We start from the raw sequence: 27788 nt of genomic DNA on the forward strand, positions 1-27788 counted from the left end.
TTTCTTTTTCTTTACATGTTAAAAAAAGCCATCGTGTGAACCACCCAGCCCCCAACCCAAGCACACACATCAGCAAAGTAGCTCGTTTCGGACATAAGAGAGGAGAGAATAGATGATGATGGTGGGAATATCAAAGTGTGTGTGTGTGTGTGTTTGCACCGGCCTAGCCTGGCCCGGCCTAGCTGAGCATCTCTGAAACGAACGGCCAGGGAAGAGGGGGGGCAAGGGGGGCAAGGGAAAGAATCCCATCAGAATACAATTCAAGAGAGAAGCAGTCATCGAAGGCCGCAGAATCGACACGCGTAGGCATGTAGTATATAGATGTCAGGCGCAATCACATTTATTAGTCAATGCACGATACGATACATACACACGCACCAGCAACAACAACAACAATCAAACAACAGCAAATCTAATGATTACACAATCTAGGTAATATGCTAACTAGCAATCCAGCCATTAATAAACAAACAAACAAAATCGAAACCAAGAAACTATATCAACAAACGAAAAACAACCCCAAACAACCCCCAACACTCCCTCTCCCTCTCCCTCTCCCTCTCCCTCTCTCCCTCATAGCAACAAAGCATCGAGTTTAACAAAAAAAAACACGACCCATCATTCAGGACACAAGACCGACTTAGATGTCTGACTGTCTGACTGGATCACACACACACACACAGACACACAGAGAGAGATGGTATAAATAGACATATCGCCCCGTCGAACAATGAAACGCTCAGGAAACGCCCGGAAATGCAAAAAGTCTCGCACACGTGGATGCACGTGTATGTGTATGTGAATGTGAATGTGAAAGTGTGATATGCGAGACTGCCGTTGACCCCGCCCTGCGCCAATGGGAAAAAGACCGTACGTGACGTGTGTGAAATATCCATCATGCTCGCTCAAGTGCTGTACAAATTGAAGAAGGGTCAGGCGTTGTTGGGATTGGGGGGACCGATAATCATCTATCAGCCAAGTCTTTCTTCATCCATTCTTTCCATCATCATCATCATCAACCACCATCATCCCTCTGCTTCTGCCTCCGCCATCACCTGCTCGCCCTCATCAAGCAGGTCACACACCATCCTCAGATTTCCAATCATCTCCTTTGCCTGTCCGACCAGAAGCAGCTTCTCTGCATTCGCAGGCAGACCCAGATACGTCGGCGGTTCGCGCTCTGGCAGCTCATTGACCCACTCCGTAAAGTCTTTCCAGCCGGTTGAACTAGGCAATTCCAAGCCCTCGCTGTCTCCTTCAGTGGGCTTCACAAGCTTGAAGTTGTCCTCGAATGCAGCCGGGGTCATCACGCTCTCGACGATGGAGGTGAGTTGTTTGAAGTCAGACTCGTTGTCGATCTTGCCGCCGTACATCTCAGTCATGAGCATGCGCAGCATGTCCCAGGGAATGTTCTTTGGTGCCACATTCGTTCGACCTTGAGTGACACGGTCGATCCAGGTGTCAATGATGAAAGCACAACACTCGTAATCGCTGTCGTTAAACTCCCAGAAGCCCTTCCATCCGAGCTGAGGCGCATATCGCAAGCGCTCTTGGACAACGGCGTGGAGGAAAGAGAGCAGCAGGTAAACTCTAGCTCGTTCGACTGGTTGCTGGACAGCTCTGGTGGATAATGAGGACAAAGAGTCCTTCATGTTGGCGCGGATACCAGCTGGCTGTTCGTACATGAGAATGCGAGACGCTCGGAGAAGGTTGACTGGTATCTTAGGACTAGTTTCCATGGACAGGAATAGTCTGAAGTCTGCATGCGGCTTGAGAGAATCGATGCGCTTGGTGAGATTCTGCAGCCACATTGGTGCCAAGTGTACGTTCTTGACGAGAACCCAAGAACCTTGTGCTGCAGCATTGGAGATAGCTTTGTCTGCGCTGGCAGCGCCTTCATTCGAACCCATGGCGATATTCGTGCATGTAGCCTGAGTCTTCTCTACCAGGCTGTCGACCTTGTAACTGGCATCAAATCCGGGACTGGAGCTCAGGGCGATTGGTGTAGTTGATGTGACTTCTCTGACTATTGGGCCAAGATCGCCACTCGCATCCATCAAACCCTTACCAAAGACATCCGTAACGAAGCGCTCCACAGCGGGGATGAATCTGTCTATGCGGAAGAGTTTGACCAGAATAAGTGACCGCAAAGACTTGTCGAAACGTTCAATCCCATCCGGCCAGGCAGCAGGTACACAGTTCTCAGCAAGCTCTTCGGTGTAAAATCTCTCCCAATCACCAGCAGACGGCTTCTCGCAGTCGTCCTTGAACAGTTTCATCTTCGACAATCGATCCATTACGTCCTGACGCTTGTCGGCTTGCGTAGAAAGGTCGCTACCACCTAGGTCCTCGTCCAAAACGTGGTCGATGAGGCTCTTGTCCATCTTGTAGGGTGCAGCTTGTACAAGCAGCATGGCCAGAGCAATGCGATCTTTCTGAACGAGAGATAGCGAAGTTCGCTTATAAGTATCGACAAAAAGGTTGCGAATGATCTCGTCTATCCGTGCAGCATTGTTCGCGTTCCCAGCTGACTGCTTGACTCGCAACAAAACCGCATCGAATATATCAGTAAAGTACTGCAACGAGAACTGATAGAAGTGATTGAGGTGATGCAGCTGCTCCAGTACCGCAAATAGAGCAGCACAGGAACGTGCGATAACATTATACTGCAGCGTAACTTTCTCGACTTCGCCCATGACGCCCTCAGTCTCAGCAACCTTGGCAGTGATATCGGCAGCTTCCTTCTTGAGGGTTTCTAGGGTCTGAATAACATTGTCGTCGTCAAGAATGTTTCCTTGGGACTCATTCAAAGCCTGAAGCAGTCGTTTCTCGAGACGACGGAGATGCACACTGAACTCTCCTTGCATCTTGATCAGGTTCGATCGTCGCTCATCAACATCAGGACGCTCCGATTTAAGAACCTCATTAAGCGTCTGCGTCTGAAGACTGCTTTGCGTGACCGTAAAATTAACGAATGTGGTACGACTACAGATGTCGGGCGCGAAAGCAGCAGACGGGTCTCTTGTCGAAAGGAAGATCTTGAATGACGGGGAAAAGTCAATCTCTTGCTTGCCCAGCTGTATCAAGACACGACCACCAGTCTTTTGGTACTCTTTGTTCAGCACATGGTTAAGAATGGGGTCGAGGTGCTCTGCGTCCTGGATGAGGATGGAATTACCAAATCGAAGGGAGCTCTCAAGCTGCTTCGTGAACGAATCGTCCAAGAAACTCGTCACGATAAGGCGACGATCTTTGCTCTCATTCTGTAGGAACTCGGCCACGCGACCAGAGGGATCGATAATCAAGGGGTAGCGATTGAACCTCTTCAGGATGATTGCATTCTCGGTGCACAAGTCGTCAACTGGCAACGAGTTCTCTTGCCATTTAAGTCTCTCGTCGGCGGTGGAAAGATACTCTGCGACTGGATTGGGTGACTTGTACTTGATTCCCGAAAGGCCAAGGTGATTGAACCAGTCCTCCATCATTGCTTTGCGGTATTGCTGGTCAAAGTACCCAGAGTAGGCAATAAATGCAGCGGCAACAAGAACGTCACCAACAATTGTATCGATCTGGGTCTCAAACGACTTGCTTCCAGCCTCCCATCTCTCCCTTTCTGAGGCCAGGCTGTCCAACAAACGCATACTACGATCAACTTTGGTCTGGACCCGGGTCATCTCGGCCTTGAGCGACTCAGTCTCGCTAATGAGCGCAGCATACTCCTGTTTGAAGTTCTCGATACTGTCCTCTAGACGTTTGATCTGGTTCTGCGTAGCTTGTGCAGTAGCCCTTGTAGTCAAGGCTTTCTCCTCGAGAGTATCCACCTCTTCTCTCAGAGGTCCTACTCGATCCAGAATCTCTGAATAGCTAACCTGCGCTTCCACCCACTGCACCAAAGGACCACATGCCTTACTGGCGCGATTGACCCTCTCAAACGTAAACTCCTCCTTGGAGAAAAACTCGTTGCGCATCTTGATTCTGTGGTTTTTCGTCATCTGGCGTTCATTGTCATAATTGACAATGCTGGCAATGAAATCATCACGACGGACAATAGCAACAATATCTTTCCACGTCGAAACCTTGTGCCCGAGAAGTGTACAAACAGATTCCAAGGCAAGTTTCACGCCAGTAGGAGGGTTCTGCATAGACCTGACTTCCGTAAGATGCTGACGCTTGATGTTGTTGACACTCTTTTGCGCCTCAATAACGGCAGGTTCTGCTTTTGCCAGATCAGCTTCGACGACTTCCTTACGTGCTGCGACGTCTTTCTCCTGTTTCTCGAGACTCGCTTGCAGATCAAGCGATGCCGACTTGCGCTGTTCCGCTTCTTGCTGGTCCTTGACCATTCGCTGCAGCTTTTCGTTTGCCTCTGCATTCTTGGCCTCCAACTGTGTCTGCTTCTTGGACAGACTTTGTCGCAAGTCTCTGACCTTGTCGAACGTCTCCCGGAGCTTCTCCAGACCGACGTTGAGATGGCGCTGTTGTTCTTCCAGGTCTTCACGCTTCTCGTTGTACAATTTAACGTACTGCGCGACAAAGTCCAAGAAGTGCCTCGGCGTAAGGAAAGTCGACCTATTCTGCTGTTTCTTGAGTCTGTCGTTGAAATGATGTAGCGAGTGATGGACATAGACCATAGCATTGACGACAGCCTCACGGTGTGAGGGAGGAAGATTGAGGTCGCGATACGCCACGGGGATACTATCAGGTGCGTTGAAGTTCGCTCGATCAAGGTCAACCGACAGCGTAAGCTCCGAGCCAACCTGGTACAATGCCTGATCAGACCAGTCACCAAACCAGTTGAGGACGCATCTGTTGAACAACGCAGGACTTGTCGCGGCTTTTGATGATAAGCCTTCCTCTGGAGGATTCATGGTGAACACCACATGGAGGTTCTTGACAATCTGCTGCGTAAACCACTTGTACAGCTCCTCTTGAGAGTCGAGCAAAAGTCCTTGCCGCTGAGCGCCTTCTTTACAGGCTGTCATGAGGGTCTGGTATTCGTCACCCTCGAAGAGACCGGGGACTTCGGCATTGGCTAACAGGGTGTTCATGCGCTCGAGGAAGCCAGAGTCTAGAACGTTGGACTCGTCCATGATGAAGCAAATCTTCTCTCCTTTGCAGCCACACCTGCGCAGAACAGTGCGCAAGTCTTCGTCGAAATCTTCACCAGAATATTTGCCATGTACCTTGATCTGATACACTTTCAAGCCGTTCATCCAAGCAACGAATCTACTCAGCGTTGTCTTGCCACTACCACTAACACCAATCAAAATCAGATGACCTTGTGGCTGTCGGAAGACTCTGTCGATCCGGAGTACATGTTCGAGAACATCGTTGAACAAGATGAGTGGGACATCGACTTCTTCCTCGCAGAACGTCTTCAGCCTTGCTTTGACGAATTCGCGCAGCTCTTCACGCTCGACTGGCACGTAATTCTTCGATAGCCAATTAGAGAACAGAATCGGGCCACCGAGGGCTTGAGGCTCGTCTATAGTAGGGAAATGTTCCATCGCAACTCTGTGGACACTATCTTCGGTCCACTTGCGTTCCTCTTCGGCAATCAAACGGTCCTGGAACAAGCGCAGAGCTTCGTGAGCCCATATTCTGACAAGACCCTCGACAGTCAACGTCTCGAGGGGTTTGATGGCTTCGTAGACACCCCTAACCCATCGGGTCAATTCACGAGGCGAGTAGACATAGTGCGGTTGTATATCTGGTGTGAATTTCTTCTGCGATTCTGCGTAGAGTTGAACCATGGCCTTTGTAAGAGGTTCAGCATACCCACGGAGGGCCGGAATGATTTTCAAGACTGCGGTGTTGAAAGTGCCATAGATTTGCAGTAGTGAAGCCTCGCCAGGGTAATCGACCATGATCAACGGCGCATGTCGAAGGAATCGCAGACCCATAGGCGTACGTCCAGCATCAGTCGGAGGATTACATGCGCCCACGAATTGAATGCGATCCAAAGTAACCCAGGTCTTGTCTGATGTGCGCCAGAAACCATTCTGCTCGACGAGCTGTCTCAAGAATGAAATCGCGCGCTGCGTACCATACTTGTCAGGAGCCGGCAAATTAATTTCGTCGCAGAAGATTACGAGCCATTTGCCTATCTGAGTCGGGCTGAGGACGACACCATTCAAAGTCTTCTTGTACTCGCAGTACTGCTCAAACGTCTTGATGAGAAGATCCGGAGTGGTTGCGCTGGAGAAATTGAGGCCAACAACTTCCATGTTCGGAAGCTTACGGAGAGCGCTGAAGAGCGTCATGGTCTTACCAGAACCCGGAGGACCACATAGGAGCAGTGGCTTATGCTCAGCTAACCATGAATAGAGCACGTCTTCGTGACGGACTGTATCGAGTGTCGGAATGACGACATCTGTCTGGGTGACTGAATGGGTATTGACTTCAATATTAGGCACTTGGGATTGCCATGGTGTCCATTCTCCTTGAGGAAGAGCAACGTCGTAGTCAATGAGAGAAGTGCTCTCGGTGATAGATGGCAGGTCCACGGTCGTTAGGCCGGAGATGCGATCTCCAAATAGTTTACGCTGACCAAGCGGCCCGTCACCTGTCAAAGACCATACCAAAGCTAGCATGAGCTTCTTTGAAAGGAAGGTCTCTATTTGCTCGTCTTCCAGAGGAAAGTCCGGATGCTGGACGTTGTATTCGAGGATCGTTCTGCACGCTTTATTGAGAAGCGAAAAAAGTGTATTTAGCACACGGATGTCGGTATACTCCATGATATGCTGGAAGTCGCGGGCATACGTCAATGCTTTCTCGATCAGACCATCTTGAGTCAGCTTTACTTGGAGGAAGTCTGCTACTTGATTTTGAACGGTCAAGATCTTTTGTGAGAGTAGACCTGGCGCAACTGAGTCGTCTTCAATATCTTCGAATGGCACTTCTTTGAGATGCTTGATGTAGTTGGAAACCATCATGTCGACTGAGACAGTGTCGTCGCTGAACCAGACCATACCACAACGACTGACGGTGGCCAGCGTAGCGTAGCGTAGCGTTTCGACTTCGAACATGACCCGTACATTAGATGGTAAATTCAAACGTTCTCCATTCGGCAGCGTGAGAAGCTTGTTGTCGTCCAACACACTGTTCAAGTTCTCCACCCATTCGGGATCGACGTCTCCATCAAAGACAATCCAATGGCGTTTCGTATCTTCACCACGGAGGTTGTCCACAATCTTCCGAAGAATGCTTGTGAACAGACCATCGGTCCATTCGCGGGTCGTGCTATCGAGGCTACCATACAGGCTCTCCTTGGACATCACCTTTGGATCGATGACGTGACACACACCTTCTACTTTCTCGTACTTCTGCAGGGCTGAGAGTAATGTCTTCCATGCAGCTGATTTACCAGAACCAGATGATCCAACCATCATGACACCATGATGAAGTCCTTGGATCTGGTAGAGCTGAAGAATCTTGGTCATCCAAGCATCGCTGATGACAAGCTTGTTCTCAGCAGCTGACTCCCGAATAGCCTGTCGGAGTTCTTCCAATGGAGCTGGAATATACTCGATACCAGGAAAGGCTACAGTCTCAACCTCCTGCATAATTTCAACATCACTCTGGATCAGCTTAGGTGCCATAGTCTCACGGAGACTCTGCACGATGATCTGTGGCTCCAGAACCTCCTCAGCAGCCCTAGCTTCATCGTCGTGTGCAATTCGAGCTCTCTTGAGTCCACCCGAGCTGACCAGAACACTCTTCAACGCACGCAGACCAAAGTCATAATGCGATTGCTTAGAGAGACGGACCCCGCACTGATCGAAGAAGGGAACAACTTGTCTTGACAGCTCTTTGGCTTTTGCGAAACCCTGGGAGTACAACATGACTTCAGCGATAAGCTCCTTGTCGGGCTTCGACATCGCAACGCTGCGGAATAGCTTCTTGAGATTGTCCGGCAGATTGGAACGGCCAGCGTAGCCTGGATTCATGGTGATGAATATACCGGTAGAGGAGTTGACTTTGACGTTTCGTCCAACTAGTTCAATCTCAGACTTCGGATCGATGGCTCCTTTCCTTAAACCCAGTTGGATGTTCTGGACTTGTTGAGATACAGCAGACAGGATACGCTCCTCCAATCTGTTGAACTCGTCGAAACAACCCCAAGCACCAACCTGGCAGATACCAAGGAAGATACGGCCCATGGCCTGGAAGTCAAAAGTGTCATCACAGCAGAAGACGAGTGTGAAGCGTCCGAGTTGGAGACCAAGGGCTTTGACGGACTCAGTCTTACCGGTACCGGCAGGACCATATGGCGAACCTCCCAGTCGTTGCTCGAGTGCTTGAGTGAGTGTGAGGAAACATCGGTCTGTCAAAGGTGTGCGAACAAGACGTTCTGGAACTCCTAGATATTCGTATCCATAAGCCAGATCAGCATTAGCCATCTTGATGCGCAGTCGTGAGGTGTATTCGCCTTCTCCTTGATAGACATATCGCATCTGCGCAAGCCACAGGTAATGAGTCGGGGCTGTTGCACCAACCTTACGAAGGTTGCCAATGACATCTCGTTGGTGGACACACTCGGTGATGAGGTGCTCACATTTCTTTCGATGCAGGGCTGACAGATCGCCGAGAACTGTGGCCGCAAGCAGCTTCAAGATCGTCACCTGTTGTTCATACAGGCCGTCGAGTGCGCCACCACCTCCTACAAGAGCAGCCTCCACGGCAGACGTCCAGCAAACCTGAGTGGCCAGGACAACGACTTGAGCTGGGTACTTTGTCACGTATGCGTCGAAGGCCTCCGCGTCGAGAGGGCCATTCTCCAGCAAAGTGTTGAATTCTTGAATAGCTTCGTGAAGAAGTTCAGCAAGCGTATTCTTCATGCTGCCTTCCAGCGCTGCCAGCCATTCGTTGACCTTTGGTGTCTTGATCAGTGATACTTCCTTTCTCATGGAGACCTCCTCGCCTTCCTTTGATGTGAAGCCAGTGATGACGGTGTTGTCCTCCGTAATAAGGCCATTGATACCAGCGAACATCTTTTTCAAGTGCTTAGCAATGCGGCTGGTATCGTTGCTGTTGCCAATAATTTCAAGAAGATCCTCGTCACCCACAAAGTAGAATCGTGGAAAAGACATGCGTTCCCGCTCAAGGTATTCTCCAAGAGCTTTCTGAATCTTATTGAGCAATTCGGCGAGGCGCTCGAGTGACTTCTGAACCCCAGAGATCGCTAGCACATCGAGCACGGCAGGCGAACGGGAGACCTTCTTCATCACAGAAAGGAACTCATTGTTGATGTTTCCAAATCTATTGCTCTCGATAGGCAGCAGGTGTTTTATGTCCGCATTGCCTGTGAAAACTCCTTCAAGATAGACCCACTGGCGCTGAACATCGATCCAGACATCAAACAAGACGTGGACCCGGTTGAGCTTCTCCTCCCAGGACGATGCTTCTTCTTCAAACTCCTTGTAGTATGGAGAATGCCTCATAGCTTGCAGCGAGTTGAGATTCTCACTACACTTAGCAAAAAGCTCATCCCAGCCCCTGATCAGTCGGCACTTGTTCTGATAGTTGACAAGATCCAGGGTGTAGTCTTGCCAGGTCTCACGAACTTGACGGATGAACTCTTCAAGTGCGAGTTCTCCTTGAGCCTGAGCGATAACGTCGCGAATTACAGGTTCACTTGACACCAATTGCAGATCCCATACGTCGCCCAGGGTAAGAGACAGCTGTGAGTAGCGCTTTGAAGGTTTCAGGGCCTTGAATATCCTGATCCAATGTCTTTCGCGGATTGCCTCAGAACGTAGGTCAGAAAGCAATGGAATGACCTTGAGATGACCACGCAAAACGTTTTGTACGTGTTCAAACGCTGCGTACTGGCGCATACGGCTAGGCATATCTTTCGTCATCTTGATCAACCCGTCAAGGGACTGGCGCAGTTTGCGCGGCTGAATGCTCGTCCACAACGTCTCTCGGAGGTCGTTCAGGCTGTTCCAAATCGTGGACAAGTTTGACCATACAGACTTAAAGTCTTGCACCTCTTCAAGAATGGTCGAAAGAGGGTTATCGGCTGATGCTGGTAGGTCGAGCGCTTCCTTAGCCTTGGAAACCGATAGGGCTTCAGCTTGAAGGGCATTGAGTCTACTATCGAAGGATTGCAAAGTCAATGACGCCTCATCGGGAGGAATAGATCCGGACACAGGCTTCTCATCATTCCATTGCGACACAATCTCAGAGATCTTTCGGCCCACAACTTGGTCTTCGGCTACAATCTTGGCACGGAGGGCGTCGCTCTGGTCATTGACAATCTTGCTCTTACGATCGAGCATCTCGTTCAATGCAGTCCACTCGCCATCGATCTGTTCAACATAGAGCCAGTCTCCAGGCAGCTGGTATCGTTGTCGGCTCAGGGTCTTTTCGCCTTGTTGGAAGAGCTCAACCTCAGGTCCCCATGACTTGACCTTGCGCTTGCACTGCTGGACGATTGTGATGAAGGCAACAGCTTGCGCTGTTGATGAGGTCTCAAGAGATTGGCCCTCGAGGTCCTTGCGGGCCTTTTCTATTTCCGCAAAAACCTCAGTCATCCGGTTCTGGAGTCTACCAGCAAACTTGTTCAATATCTCGTGTTGCCATTGGTCGTACTTCTGGTTGACTTTGTTCTGCACCTGCTCGTAGTCGATGGTGACATAGCCGAATGTCTTGCTTGTTTCCGACGTGTCGAACGTGGCGCGGGATTTGCGAATCTCCTGAAGGACTTGAAGCCAGTTCGAGAGGTCTTCGCCCAGGGTAGCATAAACTTGTTCCGATTGAAGGTCCCAGAGCGACTGGAACTGCAACCACTTGGCCATATATTCGAGGATAACTTGAATCTTATCTTCAATCGCCATGTACACTTGCATCAGGTATTCAGCACAAAGACTTGGGAGCTCCGAGAACTTCGGGGAGTCTCCAACTTGGGCAACTTCAAGCCGCATCTCGTATCGCGATGCCTTCACTTTTTCAAGAGTACAGACAACACCGAGCCATTCATGCAATTGCTCAAGCCAGCTTGCCCTCGAGTACTCTAGTGGCGGGTCCAGATAAATGACCTGGTTTCGCAAGGTAATCTCATGAATGACACTTGTAAGTCTTGGAAGTTCTTTGGCTTGATCTTCGCCATCACTGCTGCGGCTCGTGTTGGGACGTGCGTCTTCGGCATTCTCGAATGCAGTCAGCCATTGTGAGATTGCCTGCTTCAGACGATCAACCAGTGTAGATTCAATAGTCTTGTTCATCTCGTTGACCCAGTAGTCTAGGTTGACGAAATTCTCCAAGTTCAGCTGGTCGACGGCCTTTTGGATGATATCGAGATTCTGCTTGAACGCATCTGCTTTGTAGGGGCAAGTCTCAATCTCGAGCAGGGCTTTTTGCACTGTTGCATGGATAGCCGCGAGGGTGGATGTCTTGCCTTGGAGAGTCGATACAGCCGCAGCAAATTCGCGAACGAAACGAACGTGCGAGCTGCTTTCGCCTCGGCCTGCACCAGCACGGTCGATAGAGGCAAACGTCGTCTTGATGTGAATGTCGTATGCGTGTATGAAAGAATCCCATTGTAGTGGCAATCCCTTTTTGACGAACGTTTGCGCCTCGTTGCGGAATTGGTGAAGAAGTATTGATACCGGGCCCATATCCTCTATGATCTTGGCGGTCTGTGTATAGGTTCGTACACTTTCCATCAAGCTCACAGCATAGGGATAAACGCGTTTAGCGTCTTTCGATATGTTGCTAATGGCATGTGGAACCTGGTAATTAAGCCACAGGAGATTTCGCACTTCCTTGAACAACGTAATGATCTGAGCATCGAAATTGACGGTTATTTCAAGGATGTTGCCGGCCGCTCGATTCCGGTGTATCGTGAAAAGCCTGCCAGATATGGAAAGGTTTCTTCGATTGACTTCGTTGAGCCAGGAGTCGAAGATCGGTTTGGTGTCAAGCTTCTTCCGGAACATGTTGCTCTCCACGCTGAACTTCTGCCCTTCGGCGTGCAGGTGCCATTCTGAGCCCAGAATGTCACCTATCTTCTTCATATAGCCATCCAACTGACGTTCGATCTGTCTGGCCCAGATGATAGCGCCCGAGACAGGCGGAATATCGTGCAATTGTGCCATCGCGTTGGCTTGAGAATGGCCATACTGACGCTTGAAGCGATCATGCAGCGCATCGATATCGTTGTACACGTTCTGAATGAGCTGCGTTTGGTACTCTGAGATAGCGCCTCGAATCTTGGGTCGTACAAATAGGGCATTGAACTTGGAGAAGACGCGGAACATCTCGTTAGCGGTCTTTGCCATAGCTAGGCGATCACGCAGGCGAGCGATGATTGAGTTCTCGACACGGGCCGTCCGTTCGTTGTATGTCTCCTCCGCCTTGCTCCAGATGTTGTTGCCCTCTGGAGATACATCGAGGACGTCTACATCTTTGAGTGCAGCGTAGGCTTGCGCGACTTCGTCAACCGCATCAACATCGCCGATTTCTGCGACCACTACGGCATCCATCGGGGCTGTCCCATCCACAGACTCGGACTGGCCTGAGCCAAGGACAGTCACTATGGTGCGTTGCAGCTGCTCGTGGTTCTTCCGGAAAGTGTGAACGTATCGCAGACGCTTCTGGGTCTCTTCGTGATTTGACTGGATCTTGATTGGTATAAACTTCTCATTTCGCCGTCTTGTGACCTCACGGGCAACATTCGTGAACTCCTTCACACAGTCATCCCAAGTCCGCCAGATCTCTTCGGTCTCATTCAGGATGGCGTTGAATTGTGGAAATTCAAGGTGCATCAAGGTCCGTCCTTGGAGTAAAACGTGTAATCTTGCGTCGAGATCGGCCGAGATTGCTCCAACAAGTGGCAATGCGCGTCTAATTGGGTATGGGCAGATACGGAGCTTCTTGTTTAGATGCGAAAAGATCTGCGTCACTGCGTCACGGACTTTAGACAAAGAGGTTGCGGAAAGTAGCTCGTCGAGGGGAAAGTCGCGCATCAGCAGGTTGTATTTGCGCACTTCGTCAATCTTCTCTTTCAGCCCTGTATCGGCAGTGAAGCTTGTGGTCGCCTGAAATCTCTTTGCAGATCGCAGGACCGCCATAGTCAACATGACGCCGTCTCCAGCCAGTTGTGCCTCGATGCCCTCCAACCGAGCCTCCATGTCCAGCCAGAACTTGATCTCTTGAGACGCAGTTCCGCTGCTGGGGTCTCTCGTTGTCTTTGTCGTGGTTTGTATAGACTTGATCCATCCATTGACAATATTCTGCAGGTTGTTCAGGAAAGTTGAGTCTTCGCGTAGGGACGGGGGAATCTGCGCGTCCGAGGCTTTCGCGTGCTTCCGCTCAGCATCTTCGAGAGCTTGCTGGATGTACGGATGTAGATTCAGGAGTAGCGGCGGGATTTCGACATTCTGCTGGAGATGCTGGAAACTGAGCTTCAACTCTTCAATCTTCTTCCTCGTGCCCGGGACGCCAGTTCTTGGATCACCCTGCGCTTTGCCATAACCCGCGGGCTGTATTTCTTGTGGCTTGCTGGAGGCATCGAAGAATGGTGAGACGACCGAGCTCAGTAACGAGTTGAGATATTCGTATGGCGAGATATTGGATGACTGGGAAGACGAGCTGTTTGAAGATACCGGTATGCCAGGTAGACTTATGATATCAATCTGCGAGCTCAAGGGTAGAGATGGGTCTATCGGTTGCTGCCGTCTTTTCAGAATGACTATTGATGCTACACATTTTGTAGAAGGGTACAGTTCGAAGGATATGGTATAATTAAATTGAAGAGGAGCTTCTGCTGAAGGGTCAGTGGTGATCTAATAGTGGTGCATGTAGAGACGTACCAGCGCCATCTTCAGATCCGTTCACTCGAATCGCATTCGAGCTCACTTGCTCTTTCTGAACATAAAGGGATATGTTTGATTCCGTTGCGAAGCGGGTGCACCGCTGGAGAGTCTCGGGCACGCGAGGCGGCGACAGCAGACTCCCAGCGGCCGAGAGCTCTTCATCGGAGGCGCCGAGTGTGATTTGCAGGACTTTGCTGAGATGGTCGAGGAGGACTTGGGAATCTATCGTTGCGGGCGCAGGAGCAGGAGAGGTAGGGGATGCGATTCCGTTCACCCCCGGAGAAGCCAAAGGGGCCGCCATTATCTGATTATGGTGTTCTGCGTCGAGAATGCATGTGGCTCATCCGTCAATAAGATGATGACAAGATACGCGCACAATGCAGAGCTTGGTTCGGCGGTTCGTGGAAGGGTACGTACGTGCGACGTTGTTGGGTGCGAAGAAGCTCCTCAAACTTTACTTTCCTATATGCCTACTACGCGCAACGCCGTCAACAGGCTTGGCAGTCGCGTCAAGCTCCAGGTCATCAGCCCCACCACGTGATGCTTGTAAGTCAAGCTAAAAGCTCATTCGCCACTGTGGCTTAGTCAGTGTGGACTATGCAGAAATACAGAGCAATTAGGCTTCATCCGGTCCTGGATTACAGGTAGCGTCGGCAGCCCTCGCAGACGTTCATGTCGGTCATCCCTGCAGTAATTCAGGGGCCAGTACATTGGGTGTCATGCTACACGAAACATGCAGAGCTCAACATGATGGTAGTTGCACAAGACACCTGAATCGATGGTGCGATATGCATTGCTCGCCGCAAACGGGCTCATGGGTGGTGCTGCACTGAGTGTCGTTGGTGTGTCTTCTATCCAAGTCTCCGACGGCATTGCGGTCAGTATGTTTGGACAGTGATGTTGATGTCTATTGCAGAAGTACATACGATGTGGTGTCTTGTTCTGGCTCTGTAGGTCGATGTACACTCTGCAATTGCAGCCTGGATGACGATAGGGCAAATGACCTTTTCAATCCGAAGTACTATACTAGATGAGCTTTTCTCTCGATGTATCAATCTCAGCAATAAGCCTGGAGAAGCATAGGCATGGCACTTGCCTACGACTGACACGGACAAGGGCTCTTTGCATTATTTCTCGTCATTTATCCTCTGTCAAATCCTCGAAGCAAAATACTCTTTATACTAAATGAACTGTCCGCGAAAAGACTTCTCTATCATAATGACCTAATTAGACTTATCGATAGGCTACTTGGAATCTCTTCAGGCTCCCTAATCTAGTTGTTGAGCCATTGGAGCATGTACCTAGACTAGTAAGTTCCACGACATGCAGACATGTTTAACTGCACTTCCGCAACTATATATCGCTGCTTTCATCGAAGGAAAGATTACACATCACTTGTGATTGCTAAGATTCGCACTCGTAATCAATATCTTGAGATTCGTCCTCATAGCTATAGCACGGTCTTTCTATCATCCCGTGTTTTAATCAAGAGGAAAATCTTGAATTATCTATGTAAGAGCTACGTATATGATTATACTTCTAGTAATATCTCTATCTAGTAATCTTATACGATAGAGTACTTTCGATTTTTGTAGATGTATCCCATCTCGCACTTTCTAGTAAACACGATAACACCAACTCATATATTCACACAGTAATCTATCAAGCCGAAGTCTCATAGTACAAACTTCCAGCCCCATAACCTCCAAGTCAGGTCCAGCTCGTAAACATACACATGTCTAAATCTAGATTCTAGTATATCTCGAACCCATCTCACATCCCCCTTCTCTCCTACCAATATCTTTATCCTAGCATAAAAAACCACTTCCGCTCTCCATCCCTTCCTCTCTTAGCCAGCCAGTCATACTTTAACACCTTCCCTCACCCTAACATAGCAATCCCTCCATCTATCCATCCACACAATTTTTGTAAGAGAACAAGACATCATATTCCATGTTTCACGCCCGTTGAAGTAATGAATGATAATACATTAGAGATCAAGTCATCAATACCAAGATCAAGAACAGACAAGGCGATAGACACGGACATACACCGACATAGACACGGACACGGACAAGAACACGAAGATGGGGATATGGATGGACACGGAGATAGACACGGAGCTGGAGATAGAGACAGGATAGAGACAGGTGTGGAGATGAGAGTGGATATAGACACGGCGAAAGATCGAAGACCGAAGACCGAAGACGGAAAATAGAACACAGAGATAGACGTAAACATATAAACACTCCTCCTACCAACTACCAACCCATGCTCCACCCAATCTACCCACTAACCCCATCCTACCCATCCCATATAATGCTAGATATACATTCCTCATACAACCACCATCATCTCCATGTACTAGCATCTCCATATACTAACATCCATGAAGAGCATGTATATAAGTATATAGACACGACCATCTTACATACTTCGTGATATGGCATATAGCATATGGCACATGGCATATAGTATATTATAACTACGATACTGCAATGATGATAATGATGCTCTAATGCCGAACCCCTACCCTCCAAAGAATCCCCCCAACCCTCCAAAAAATGAAAAAAAAAATGAAAAAAAAGTAACGCGAAAGCATGTAGTCTTACTCACTTACCTACCGACCTACCAAACTTTCAGCACTTTCCAGTAGTAATGTAAATAATCATTGATAGTAATCATTGATACATGAGATTAGAATACAACAACAACAACAACAACAACAACAACAACAACAACAACAACAACAACAACAACAACAACAACAACAACAACAACAACAACAACAACAACAACAACAACAAACAAAGCATACCTACCAATAGAATATGCGAGTAGAAGATGACAACAAAACATGACAACAAAACACGACAACAAAACATACGAACAGAACATACGAACAGAACATACGAATAGAACATACGAACAGAACATACGAATAGAACATACGAACAGAACATACGGATAGAAGATAACAACAATACATAACAACAGAACATACGAACAGAACATACGAACACCATAACAACACATCTATAGAACAAACGAGCAACGAGATACAAAATACAAAATACAAAATCCAAAATACAAAATACAAGATCCATACAAGAAACGAGATATGCGTACACAAACTCAAAAAGAACAAAAGGGCATATATATAACCAAAGCCTTTAGACTAGATGGGACCAGGATGGATGGCACCAGGACGGCTATGGACTCCGGATGGATGGACGGGGACGGCATCACGACAGCACATCACGACAGCACACCAAGCACACAAGACAATGGATAGTGTAAAACATATGAATTAGTTTGATGTGGCACAGACTCGGTGGTCTGGCTCAGTACATTACGCCTGCCGCCAGTGTATACTTGTCCGTTTTGAATCTCCAAAAATAAACAAGTCGAGCGCAACTGATTAAAGAATGAATCGCTATGCTTTCCGGCCCGGCATGGTCGATCTTGCGTGGGTGGGTTGCGGGGGGGTATGTTCGGAAGATTCTTGAACTATCAACAACATGTTTGGGGAAAAAAAGGTAATGCGTATCCACACACACACACACACGCACACAACACCCGTGTTCCCTAATCTACCATACGATTCGGATTTGTAATACAAATAACATTGGTTCTCTTCTATTCGTCATCCTCGTCGACGACGCCCTTGGCAGCGAGGACGTATCTCGACTTGCCGTTGGCGTCCACCTCGTGCTCGAGAGCAAGCTTGCCAAGGGAGGCGAGAATGTTCTCGACTTGCGGGTCCTTGCGAGAGCGGTCCTTGCGGCCCAGGTCGCTCAACCATGGGATCTGGTTGAGCAGGAAGTAGACAATGGCGATGACAATGGTAACACCAATGGAGTAGCACCAGACAACAACGACAGTAACAACGTCGACCCAGCCGTCACGGCGTTGGTTGAAGCCAGTGCGGGGGCTGGACATCTGCTCAAGTGGGTCACCGGACAACCAGCCAAAGATACAGAAGATGGTCGCGAGCGCGTCGACACCGAGAATGGCACCAACAAGCTGCCACGACGGCCAAGTCTTGCCACCTCGAGTAACAAAGATGAGCCAGTTCTCAGTCAGGGCAATCTCGAGGAAGAGAATCTCCTGAACATTTCCAAAGTTCTGGATGATACCGCCGTTGTTGAGGAACATGGTTGCACGGAGGATCCATGTAGCCGCGGCAAGCATTATACCGAGAATGACGGAGATGATCCAGATCTTGGGCAATTGCCACTCGACGGGACGTTCATCAGACCAGGCGTTGTCGTAAGCGACAGCAACGGTAGCCAAATCGGCAAACAGAGCGATAAAGACAATGAGCTCGGAGCGGACAGTCTCGTTGATGATGATCATGGAGGTGACGAGGTAGATCTCGAGATGGAGACAGAGAGCGATACGGTACTGGATGTAGGCCTTCATACGCTGGAAGATCTGGCGAGCAGTCTTGATGGCCAGGACGATGGTGGAGAGACCGGGGGCGAGAAGGACGATATCAGCGGCAGCCTGGGCAGCTTCAGTGGCACCCTCGACGGCAATACCACAGTCAGCCTTCTTCAACGAGGGAGCGTCATTCACACCGTCACCAGTCATGGCAGTCAGATGGCCACGCTGTTGCAGCATCTCGACGACCTGGTACTTGTGCTCGGGGAAAACCTCGGCGAAACCATCGGCACGCTCGACGAGATCGTGCTGGGTGGTTCCGGAGAGACCGCCGTGAATGAGTCTTTCAGAGTTGTAGACCTTGGTACCCATAGCCAGCATCTTGCATGTTTCCTTTGCAATGGCAATCGCATCACCAGTCAACATCTTAACGGGAACACCAAGTTGTTGGGCCTGAACGATCGTCGTGGCCGTGTCGTCACGCGGCGGGTCGAAGAGGGAGAGGAGACCGAGGAGGATCCAGTCGCCGTCATTCTTCTGGTAGGCAACACCGAGCGAACGGAAACCACGGCGGGCAAACTCGGCGGTGCGAGCCTTGAACAGGTCGGCAGTCTCCTTGTCGGGGTTGGCGAGGTTGAGGATAGCCTTGGGAGCACCCTTGGCGCAGGTGTACTTGTCACCATCGAGCCAGACAACAGCAGTAATGCGCTTGGAGACCGGGTCGAAAGGAGTGAAACGCTCGGTTCTCCAGTTGGCGCTGAGGATTTCACGCGACTTGGGGTAACGCTTGAGAGTGAGGATGGTGATTTTGTCGATTGGGTCGAGGGACTTGAGGTTGTGCGACGAAGCGAGAGCGGCGCAGGCCATCATCCAGTTGACATCCTGGCCTTCGGCGACGAAAGGCTCACGAATGGAGAGCTGGTTGGCAGTCAAGGTACCGGTCTTGTCGGAGCAGAGAATGTCGACACCGGCGAGTGACTCAATGGCAGTGAGCTTCTGGACGATAGCCTTCTGCTTGGCGAGGTAAGCAGCACCGACGGCGAGAGTGGTAGTGGTAACGACGGGCAGACCGACTGGCACACCGATAATGAGAAGAATCAAGGCGTAGTGCAGAAGGTTGTTGGAGCTGTCCTCGGGAGTGGCAATCTTCAAGTGGCGGAAGAAACCACCGATCCAGGCGACGAGAATCCAGAAGACGACGAGGACGAGAAGCGCCGTACCAATGGAGTTCATGATGGCCTTGAAGTGACCTTGGTCCTTGGCGCCCTGGACGAGAGTGGCAGTCTTACCGACGAAGGAGTGCTTTGCGGAGGTCATGGCAACGGCGTAGATCTTGCCGCGCTTGCAACCGGTGGTGTAGTAGATGACGTCTCCCATGTACTTGTCGACGGCGAGCGACTCACCAGTGATGGCGGACTGATCGACGGCAATGATGGAGTGACCAAGCTTGGGGGCCTTGTCCTCGTCGTAGTCCTCGTCAGCCTGGTCGGGGTCGTCGTCGCTGAACTTGTCGTCAAGCTTCATCTGCTTGAACTTCTCAAAGTCCTCGGGAATGGTGTAGTCACAGATGACACGGCAATCAGCGGGAACAGTCTCACCCTCCTCAATGATGACAATGTCACCGGGAACGAGCTCACGGGCGAGAATGGACTGTTCGCGACCGTCACGAACGACGGAGCAACGCATGGCAATGTCACCCTTCAGACTGGCGACAATGTCGGCAGCTTGCTTCTCCTGGTACCAACCGACGATGGCGTTGAGCATGAGAATACCAATGATGACACCGAAATCAATCCAGCTGCGGAGACCAGCGGCGAGAAGCACGGCGATTTCCATGACCTGAACGTCATGGATTAGTTTGGTGTTTTTGTGTGACAGTGGTGGCAGTCAGTAGTAGTAGCAGGTCAACTTACGTAGAGCACGGGACCTTGGAAGTAGCTGATGAATTGAAGGAATTTGTTTGTCTTCTCCGTGACGATTTCATTCCAGCCGAAACGCTTGCGGCGCTCAGCAACATCGTGATCGGTGATACCGTACTTGATGTCGGCCTCGAGCCACTCGTCAGGCACGATACCGGTGGTGTCGGAGCCGGTGCCATCGTCGGCCTTTTTACTCTGCCACCACTTCTTGCCGGCATTGGCCTTTTTGCGCTCCTCCTCGAGGGCGGCCTCCTCGAATTTAGCAGCACGCGGGTCACGGTAGGTTGAGATGTAGCGCTGAAGGGCGACATATTCGTCTAGACCCTCATACGGGTTGTCGGCCTTCTTCTCGGTGGTGTTGCCGCCATTGGGATTGCCGGACTTTTCAATGTCCTTTTCCTTGTCTTTGCCAAACATGATGGCGAAAGGCGAGGGCTATGACAAGCCTTTGCACGACGAGTTAGAGAGAGGGAGGCGAGGGTCAAGAGTGAAAAGGAACGACAACGACAATGAGGGCAGACAGCACGCAACGAAGCGCGATCGGAACGGGGTGGGAATGGAGGGAGGACAAGGCGCGGCAGAGGAGGAAGGGAAAGCGTACTTATAGGTCAGAGCATCCACAAAAAATCAAATGGCGCGTCCGTGTTGGGTAAGCAGTTAGTAGAGAGAGAGAGAGCAGCGTGCGAGGAGCCAAGTGAGTAAAAAAAACATGGGAGCGAGGGAAAGGGAGAGAGAGAGAGAGAGTGAGAGTGAGAGAGAGTGAGAGTGGATGCGGACGGCAGCTTGGAGAGAGCTAGACTGTTGCTGGTCTAGTGCGGAGAGAGAGCCAAGAGCTAGTGAGGGAGCTCTGGGCACGGGGCATTTTTATTTCGACAAGAGAGAGAGGGGGGGGGGGGGGGGGAGGGTAGGGTTGCAGGAGGGAATAGGAATGAGAAATGGGAATGGGACGGAGCTAATCATCACTGCTATCCCCAATCATCCTTAAACCCCCCGAGTAAGGGAACAAAGCAGACACTCAGAGCGTTACTTGGAGAATGAATTGGGTTCAATTGAATTGAATTGGATTGAATTGACAATGCACGTACGGTCGGTCTACAATCACTATAGGAAGCACAGGATCTGAAGATAGGGCAGTGGTGGTGGTGGCCAGTGTGACGAGCGATAGCAGTTGACGTGTTGACGGCTTCATCGCGCAAGCCGGGGGGCCCACCGAGAGTGGTGTCTGTGTCTGTGTGTGTGTGTGTATTAGTTGGTGTATAGGAGTAGCAGAGTGGACAGACCAGACACTGGAACAGTAGTATGTTAGTGACAATAACAAACAATGGCTTCTGCAATCTGTGCGTCTGCACTCGTGACGTCGGCGTGCTCGGCTTGCTTGGCCGGGTTGGAGTGTGTGTGGGAGAGTCAGAGCAGCAGCAGCAGCTCATCAAACAACGGGCGGCCCAAAGAACAGACACTTCTCGGACTATCTCTCTTTCCGGCTCTTCCCAACGCACGACGCCAATGCTTCCTCTTCTTCACCCTATTAGCTCTCCTTCTTCTCTCTTTCTCCCGAGACAACTGTGACTTGGTCCGGTCTCGGCACACGTAACCAACGAGGCGCAAAGGTGTGAGAGTGTTCGGCAGGAGAGTTCGCTATCGGCGCGTCGGGGAACGAAAACACAAACGAGAGGGATGACTGGGGAGCTCTGGTCAATTGAGAGGATATGATTGGCCAATTGGGTTTTGTGGGTGAGTGAGTGGTGAGTGGTGAGGGTGAGGGTCTGGGATTGGGTGGAAGCTGGGGGGTGGAGGGAATGGATACAGTAGATGGATGGATGGATGGACCCCCCCCGGCGGCCGTCATTCAATTAGCTGTCAAGCATGCCTCTCCCCGTCAGAAACAGCGAATTTACAATACAGTGCAACACAATAGTCACAATGCTAATAATTATATAAACATCCGAAAGTCGAGTGTGACAAGAGTGATGATCCGTTAGCAGCGAGAGAATGGCCGCAGGCAGGCAGCCGGGTGGAGGTTGAGTTGCCATTGAGTCCCAAGAGCCCCAAGAGCCCCAACAACACGATGGGCATGTCAGCCCGGCGACGACGCTGAAGCAAGTCGATAAATGGATAATGGCGCACATATCATCCTTACACCTTACATTCATTCACTGACATGACTATGTGGGCCACGCAAATCTGCCCTTCTTTCTGGCCTCTTTCTTTTCTTCTTTTCATTTCTTGCTTGCCCAGCTGCCCTTTTCTGCCTGGCGAGGACGACAAGTATTAACAGCGGTACAGCAACATCAACCCCACGTCCGTCGCTCTGGCAGCATCTTCTTCAACCCAACTTAGCCCCGAACCTCCACCGGCGCCCGTGGACGCTACGTTATCGGTGTAAATTGTATTACTCCATCAACACAAACACACCCACTGCCTTTCACTAATTAATGGACCTCCACCGCCCACTTGTATCCATTAATAATGATAATAACAATAATCCTGTCTGTCTTCAGCTTGCTTGCTCAGTACCTGATGGATAGTACACAATCATCACGTCTGCTCGGCCATGCCCTCTTCCGCCCTCCTGCGGCCAGATAAAAGCTTGTGTGCGCCTCTTGCGGCCTTGTCGAAATTGTGCTGCGAGCTTGGCTGCCCGTGAACATCGACCCCCTTCACAACAACCCTTCAACATCCTCCCATCTCCGTCGTGCCATTGTCTCATCTTCTCCACGGTCCACCACCACCCACTGACTGACTGACTGACTGACTGACTGACTAACTAACGAACTCGCTCTATCCGTCTATCCTTGGCGCAGAGCCTCAAAATAGATGCGCGATGGCCACACCACTACCACAGTACATTCATTCACTTATTGCGCTGTCGTCATCTTGACCTTCTTACCTGCATTCCGCCGTCTCGTCTCGGGTCCCTCGCAGCTACTTCGGATCTGGCAGACACTGGACCACACAATGGACCACCGACCACAGCTAATAACAAACAGTACGACCTGGTCAACACCAGATAGTAGGTATGATGATGATTAATATTATTGATGAGATTGACTTGCTGCCGCTTTTGCCAGTGTTGAACCCTGACCATATCTCCGGCCAAGGGGAGAGGAGGGGAGGGGGGGGGGGGTAACATGCACCTGTTTACTTTCTTGGTCTCGGGCGGTAACTTTGGTAAGTTTCTCAAGCTCTCTCTCTCTCCCGGCTGCCCGCTATTAGCTGTTTTCGCTGGGTTCGCGTGTTCGCGTCTTCTCGCTGCCATTTCTGCCATTTCTGCCATTTCTGCCCCCAAGTCCTCGCCCTTTCTCGCCCATTCTCACCCTTCCCCAGCCGGTCAGCAATCTTATTAGAGCGCAGTAGCCTTTATTTGCTAATTATCAATACGGGTCGACGGCCTCACCTTCTTGCTATCATTAAATACCGGGCTTGGCTTGCTTGCTTGCTTGTCTCGCTGAACGCAGCCATCTATTTTAACCGAGGCGCGTTGGTAGATGATGGTAGATGGGGGTATGGGTGGATGCGGCGGTTATCATCCCGATACAGTCCACGATACACGATACACGATACACGATACAGATCATCCGTCCAGCTGTTGTACTGCTCCTCACGGTCCAGCTCCATGGAACCCGCCCGGAACCTTCTGCCTGCTTACTACATACATACATACATACAGCTTAGCTAGACATGCTGTCAACTTTGTCAAGTGATGATAATGCCGGGCTGTTGCTGCAATAGTAGTAGTGGTAGTACTAACTCCCCGTTACAAACCACCACCACTGCCTCCACTGCCCATTACCAACACTCTCCCCGGCCGACAGTCGCGAGATTCGCTCTTCGCTCTTCGCTCTCCGCTCTCGCCATACAGTACGTGACGCCGCTCCGTTGCTCTCAGCACAACTACACGCACACGCACACCCACGTTGCGCGCGAGTGCCGATCATCGCACAACCGCCGCACCCTCCTCCATCCGTCACCTGTCACACGAATAATAACGTCAACAACAATCTTCGGCTGCTGTGACCATCGATAGATAATAGGGCTGAGGACGTGCATGATGCCTGGCAGAAAGGGGGGGTCCAGATGCAGATACGATAAAGTACCTACTACTTACTACCTAGCAGAACAGACTACCTATGATATCAAGCAGAACTGCAAAATTTTCTCGTTACTCCACGCCGTTTTCCATTTTACTGTGGACCCTCCCCCCGGCTTGCTTCTTCATATCTCCCTGACAGACCCAGGTCATCATAATGGAGCTGCTTGAGCTATTACTTTGCAAAATAAGACCCGCGTCAATTGTGCGATTCAGCTGTTCCTTCAATGCCGCAACCGACCACCACGACCGCCGTCAGTAGTGAGTGTCGGCCATAATAACGCGGGGCTCACCACACACCCACACCCACATCCACATCCACATCCACACATCAATCTGGATATGCGAGCGACAGGCCAAGCATGCCCTAATGCTGCACGATGACCTTGACTGGCATCGACCACCATACCACTATACCTAGCTAGGAGACAGTAGCCATGCCCAGCTAATGCTGCCACCGACGCCCAACTGCTAATTATTACCCTTACTTACTACCTGCACTAGTCTTCTGCATCCTAACAATCAAGCATTGATGCTCCCGTCTGCTGCCGGCGCCCGCTGCCAGCATGTCGCCTATCTTACTTACCCTACTTACCCTACCGTCGTCTTACCTCCTACCTCAGGTCTAGTAGTACTGTAGCTGGCTTCTTTCGTCACCATCGATGCGCCCTCGAGTCACGCCCCTTCCTTCCCTTCCTCCACTTTCCCAAGCTCCATCGTTTCATGATGAGCAGGCTCGAGCGCGCATATCGACTAATATGCCTCGGTTTCCGCTTCTCTTTGTTTGTGTAAATCCACTCGTCGCACGGCTTGACTCCGGTCTGTCTCTCAGCTGCTCCCAAGACTCTTGTACCAACAGCCTTCAGGTCCTGATGCCAGTCATTGCTCATCCCCATCCGTTCTCAGCATCGAGCTATTTCAGGTCGCGCATGACTCGGCGTTGGCTCGAGGTCCATCATCAGTCTCTCTTGCGTCAACCGCACGCCACGCTGCCAACGATCCCCAAGAGGACGAGTTCATCTAATCGCCCGCCAAGAGCGCCCAGCTCCCCTTCAAAAACGCTCAACACCAGCTGACTGCTTGAGAATTCGTCCAGCATCCCGCACACAGCAAGATCAACTTGTGCGCACAATACCTGCATCCATATACACGACTCTTGGCTCTCCCTAGCTCTCCACAATCCACCCCGCCAAACGACTGCTCGACACTGCCCGACCCTGTCCAGAAAGAGAGCACGCACCTTGGCCCAGAAGAGGCCAATGTCAGAGGTCAAGCAAGACTCACTGTCCGCCTTTGTCGCATTTCCATAATTAGGTATCACAGCAAAAGCCTTGCCAAGAGAGCGGACTTTCTGCCAAGATGTTTGCGTCGTTTCCGGGCTTTGCTCCCAATCTGTCATCAACCCGGTGAGACAACCGCTTCAGAACAAAGAAAATCGCCATGGAACCATTGTACATGGCGGGGGGGGGGCGGCTCGCACGGGACGATCCAGTATGTATCACATCCTCTCCGGATTCAATTCCAGTCTTCCCACTCGTCTTGGACACCCACTTGCATAGCCAAGCAATCGGGCTCTGTCGTACCTTCTATTACCATTACAAAACCTCAATTCGTCTTTCATTACATCTCCTCGTTAAGCCACATCAAAACAATGGCATGGCGCCTTTGTCCCATCTCATGCGCCCGCTTCACCCCCCCAAAGAATGCCAATCTTGGCGCGAATGTCATTGACCTCAAGACCAGTTACACCAACGTCACTACCCGCTGGATCATGCAATGAACTTCTCGGGATTGCCCGGATAGGTAAGGCGGATTAGACTGCCGCATGCTTCAGGCTGCTTTGGGACTGCAGTTGTATGTGTGTCCGTGATGCATCGTGAACTTGTGCTTCACATGTCATTACACGTTATCCTGCCAGCCAACCAACTATAGAGATGCTCGATACATGTTATAGGTAACATGCCTGAGACTTCGTTTCCCGTGAAACATAGAGCAATCATCAGCTTGTTGAATGGATAAAGGATGTCTCATTCGTACAGCCAACAACTAGGTATCACAACCGTAAGACATCCATAGTAGGCGCAAGTATCACAATCGCCATCTCTAAAGCTATTCTCGTACACTGGTGCTGCGCTACAGCGTATGGAATGTCAACGGCACGGGCTAATGAGCTGACTCATTACGAACCTAGCTACTACCTATAGTGCCCAGATGGTGTTAATAGCAGCAAAACGGGCCTATTGTATCTATCTTACAAGCCAAAGGCAACAAAGCACACAGTGCTCGAAACAGCGATATAAATAACACATCCAAACTAGCCTGCTAGCCCTATGCTACAACTACAGTCACGGTCGAGTAACTTGCCTCAGCGTCTTCATTGCCCATCTCGAAGAATTGGCCCGAGCAAAAGTGCGTCCCTGACCCCACGCGGGGCGACATCTCCACCACGTGATGAGATGAACTTTTTTTTCTTTATTACAAAGAATACCAGAATGCCCCCAGCCTATAGGCTACACGCAATGTTGCAAGGCTCGCAAAAAGCCCTCAATCTTTGCAGCTTCGATCGTTTACCCCGAGATATGGAGCGTTATGCGGCATTTCCGCGCGCCTATCTGGATTTAAAGAAAAAATTCATCGTTGCTCGGTATTTGTTCCGTGTGGGTTTGGGAGAGACGGCCAGATCGGCCTTTGAACGCCCCACTCTCCACATACATATACATACATTGTCACACATACACGTCACTTCTTGTGGTAGAATTGCGAACTACAAAAACGGTAAAAATGACGATAAATTATCGCATGCAATTACCTCAAGTCACTTCACTCGCCTATGTGCTGAGAGATTATTCGAGGCGTGCCATATGAGGTCTGTTGCAGACTGCACACTTGGCAGCCATGCTTGGCGCAGGGCAAGTCGTTCACGACTCGCCGGCTCCTCTAGGGCTGCTGTCGTCGAACCTGAGGGGGGGGTGGTATGTTGGTGTCAGGCCAAGAAGGGTCAAACATTAGCAGAGGTGGGCGGACTTGGGGGGAGCCCGGGCGGAGATTCTTTAAATCACCTCATCCACCCACAAATCCTTTAGACTTCACACACAGGCTTGGCCGCAATCTTACGGGCGTGGATACGGATACATATGATCAATGGATCATACCGCGACCTCGGGAGTAGCTTCTCCCCCTGCAGCAATGACATTGCGCCCAGACGTGATTGCATCAACCAAAAAGTCTACCGGGATTACACACTTCCAGACTTGTCCATCTTGGCTCGGGGTTCAAGATGCGCATCGCTGCTGCTGCATGCACGCATACAAGAGCAGTACTGACACGCCGGTTGCGCGTCTGGTCACACTTCCAAGACGGAGCATTTGGACGGGATGTGCAGTGCAAGAAACGAGTGACGGTCAGTGAAGCTGGTGAAATGAAGCATGCTGACGATCACTCGCGTCTAGGCAGTTGAACGCGTAGTTTCGCGTGCTTGGCTGGGTCTTGGGGGGATGATGAGTAGCCGCTACCAGAATCCAAGAACGAGGCAGACGTGCGTATGTTTAGGATTGGGTGATACTTTTGATTTGAATC

General features: G+C 50.5%; 8 protein-coding genes across 8 annotated transcripts; 3 read left to right on the top strand and 5 right to left on the bottom strand.

The window, feature by feature from the left end:
* Positions 1-554: 554 nt before the first annotated feature.
* On the bottom strand, positions 555-14244 carry EJ05DRAFT_456732 (cytoplasmic dynein-like protein 1 heavy chain 1). The gene is made up of 2 exons (XM_033742501.1): positions 13818-14244; positions 555-13768 (listed from the first exon to the last, which is right to left on the bottom strand). The coding sequence occupies exons 1-2, from the start codon at positions 14119-14121 to the stop codon at positions 1026-1028; spliced, it is 13047 nt and encodes a 4348-aa protein (XP_033597022.1). The 5' UTR covers positions 14122-14244; the 3' UTR covers positions 555-1025.
* Positions 14245-14492: 248 nt separating this feature from the next.
* EJ05DRAFT_504106 (uncharacterized protein) lies at positions 14493-14718 on the top strand (the record flags this gene model as incomplete). The annotated part of the gene is made up of 2 exons (XM_033747519.1): positions 14493-14525; positions 14578-14718. 2 exons carry the CDS (start codon positions 14493-14495, stop codon positions 14716-14718), a joined length of 174 nt encoding a protein of 57 aa, XP_033597023.1.
* Positions 14719-16411: 1693 nt separating this feature from the next.
* On the bottom strand, positions 16412-17095 carry EJ05DRAFT_145269 (uncharacterized protein). Its single transcript, XM_033739275.1, has one exon. The coding sequence runs from the start codon at positions 16925-16927 to the stop codon at positions 16502-16504; it is 426 nt and encodes a 141-aa protein (XP_033597024.1). The 5' UTR covers positions 16928-17095; the 3' UTR covers positions 16412-16501.
* A 153-nt stretch (positions 17096-17248) lies between these two features.
* Positions 17249-20257, bottom strand: EJ05DRAFT_479542 (plasma membrane H+-ATPase Pma1). The gene has a single exon (XM_033744692.1). It carries the CDS (start codon positions 20040-20042, stop codon positions 17460-17462), a length of 2583 nt encoding a protein of 860 aa, XP_033597025.1. The 5' UTR covers positions 20043-20257; the 3' UTR covers positions 17249-17459.
* EJ05DRAFT_145296 (uncharacterized protein) lies at positions 20080-20795 on the bottom strand. The gene is made up of 2 exons (XM_033739276.1): positions 20727-20795; positions 20080-20571 (listed from the first exon to the last, which is right to left on the bottom strand). The coding sequence occupies exon 2, from the start codon at positions 20540-20542 to the stop codon at positions 20111-20113; it is 432 nt and encodes a 143-aa protein (XP_033597026.1). The 5' UTR covers positions 20543-20571; positions 20727-20795; the 3' UTR covers positions 20080-20110.
* A 769-nt stretch (positions 20796-21564) lies between these two features.
* On the bottom strand, positions 21565-22044 carry EJ05DRAFT_479544 (uncharacterized protein). Its single transcript, XM_033744693.1, has one exon. The coding sequence runs from the start codon at positions 21969-21971 to the stop codon at positions 21651-21653; it is 321 nt and encodes a 106-aa protein (XP_033597027.1). The 5' UTR covers positions 21972-22044; the 3' UTR covers positions 21565-21650.
* A 1287-nt stretch (positions 22045-23331) lies between these two features.
* EJ05DRAFT_479547 (uncharacterized protein) lies at positions 23332-24247 on the top strand. The gene has a single exon (XM_033744694.1). The coding sequence runs from the start codon at positions 23832-23834 to the stop codon at positions 24147-24149; it is 318 nt and encodes a 105-aa protein (XP_033597028.1). The 5' UTR covers positions 23332-23831; the 3' UTR covers positions 24150-24247.
* Positions 24248-26203: 1956 nt separating this feature from the next.
* EJ05DRAFT_145453 (uncharacterized protein) lies at positions 26204-27541 on the top strand. The gene has a single exon (XM_033739282.1). It carries the CDS (start codon positions 26543-26545, stop codon positions 27293-27295), a length of 753 nt encoding a protein of 250 aa, XP_033597029.1. The 5' UTR covers positions 26204-26542; the 3' UTR covers positions 27296-27541.
* Positions 27542-27788: the final 247 nt, after the last annotated feature.

The sequence above is a fragment of the Pseudovirgaria hyperparasitica genome, assembly GCF_010093815.1.
Source record: "Pseudovirgaria hyperparasitica strain CBS 121739 unplaced genomic scaffold EJ05scaffold_16, whole genome shotgun sequence".
In the NCBI taxonomy this organism is placed as follows: domain Eukaryota; kingdom Fungi; phylum Ascomycota; class Dothideomycetes; order Acrospermales; family Acrospermaceae; genus Pseudovirgaria; species Pseudovirgaria hyperparasitica.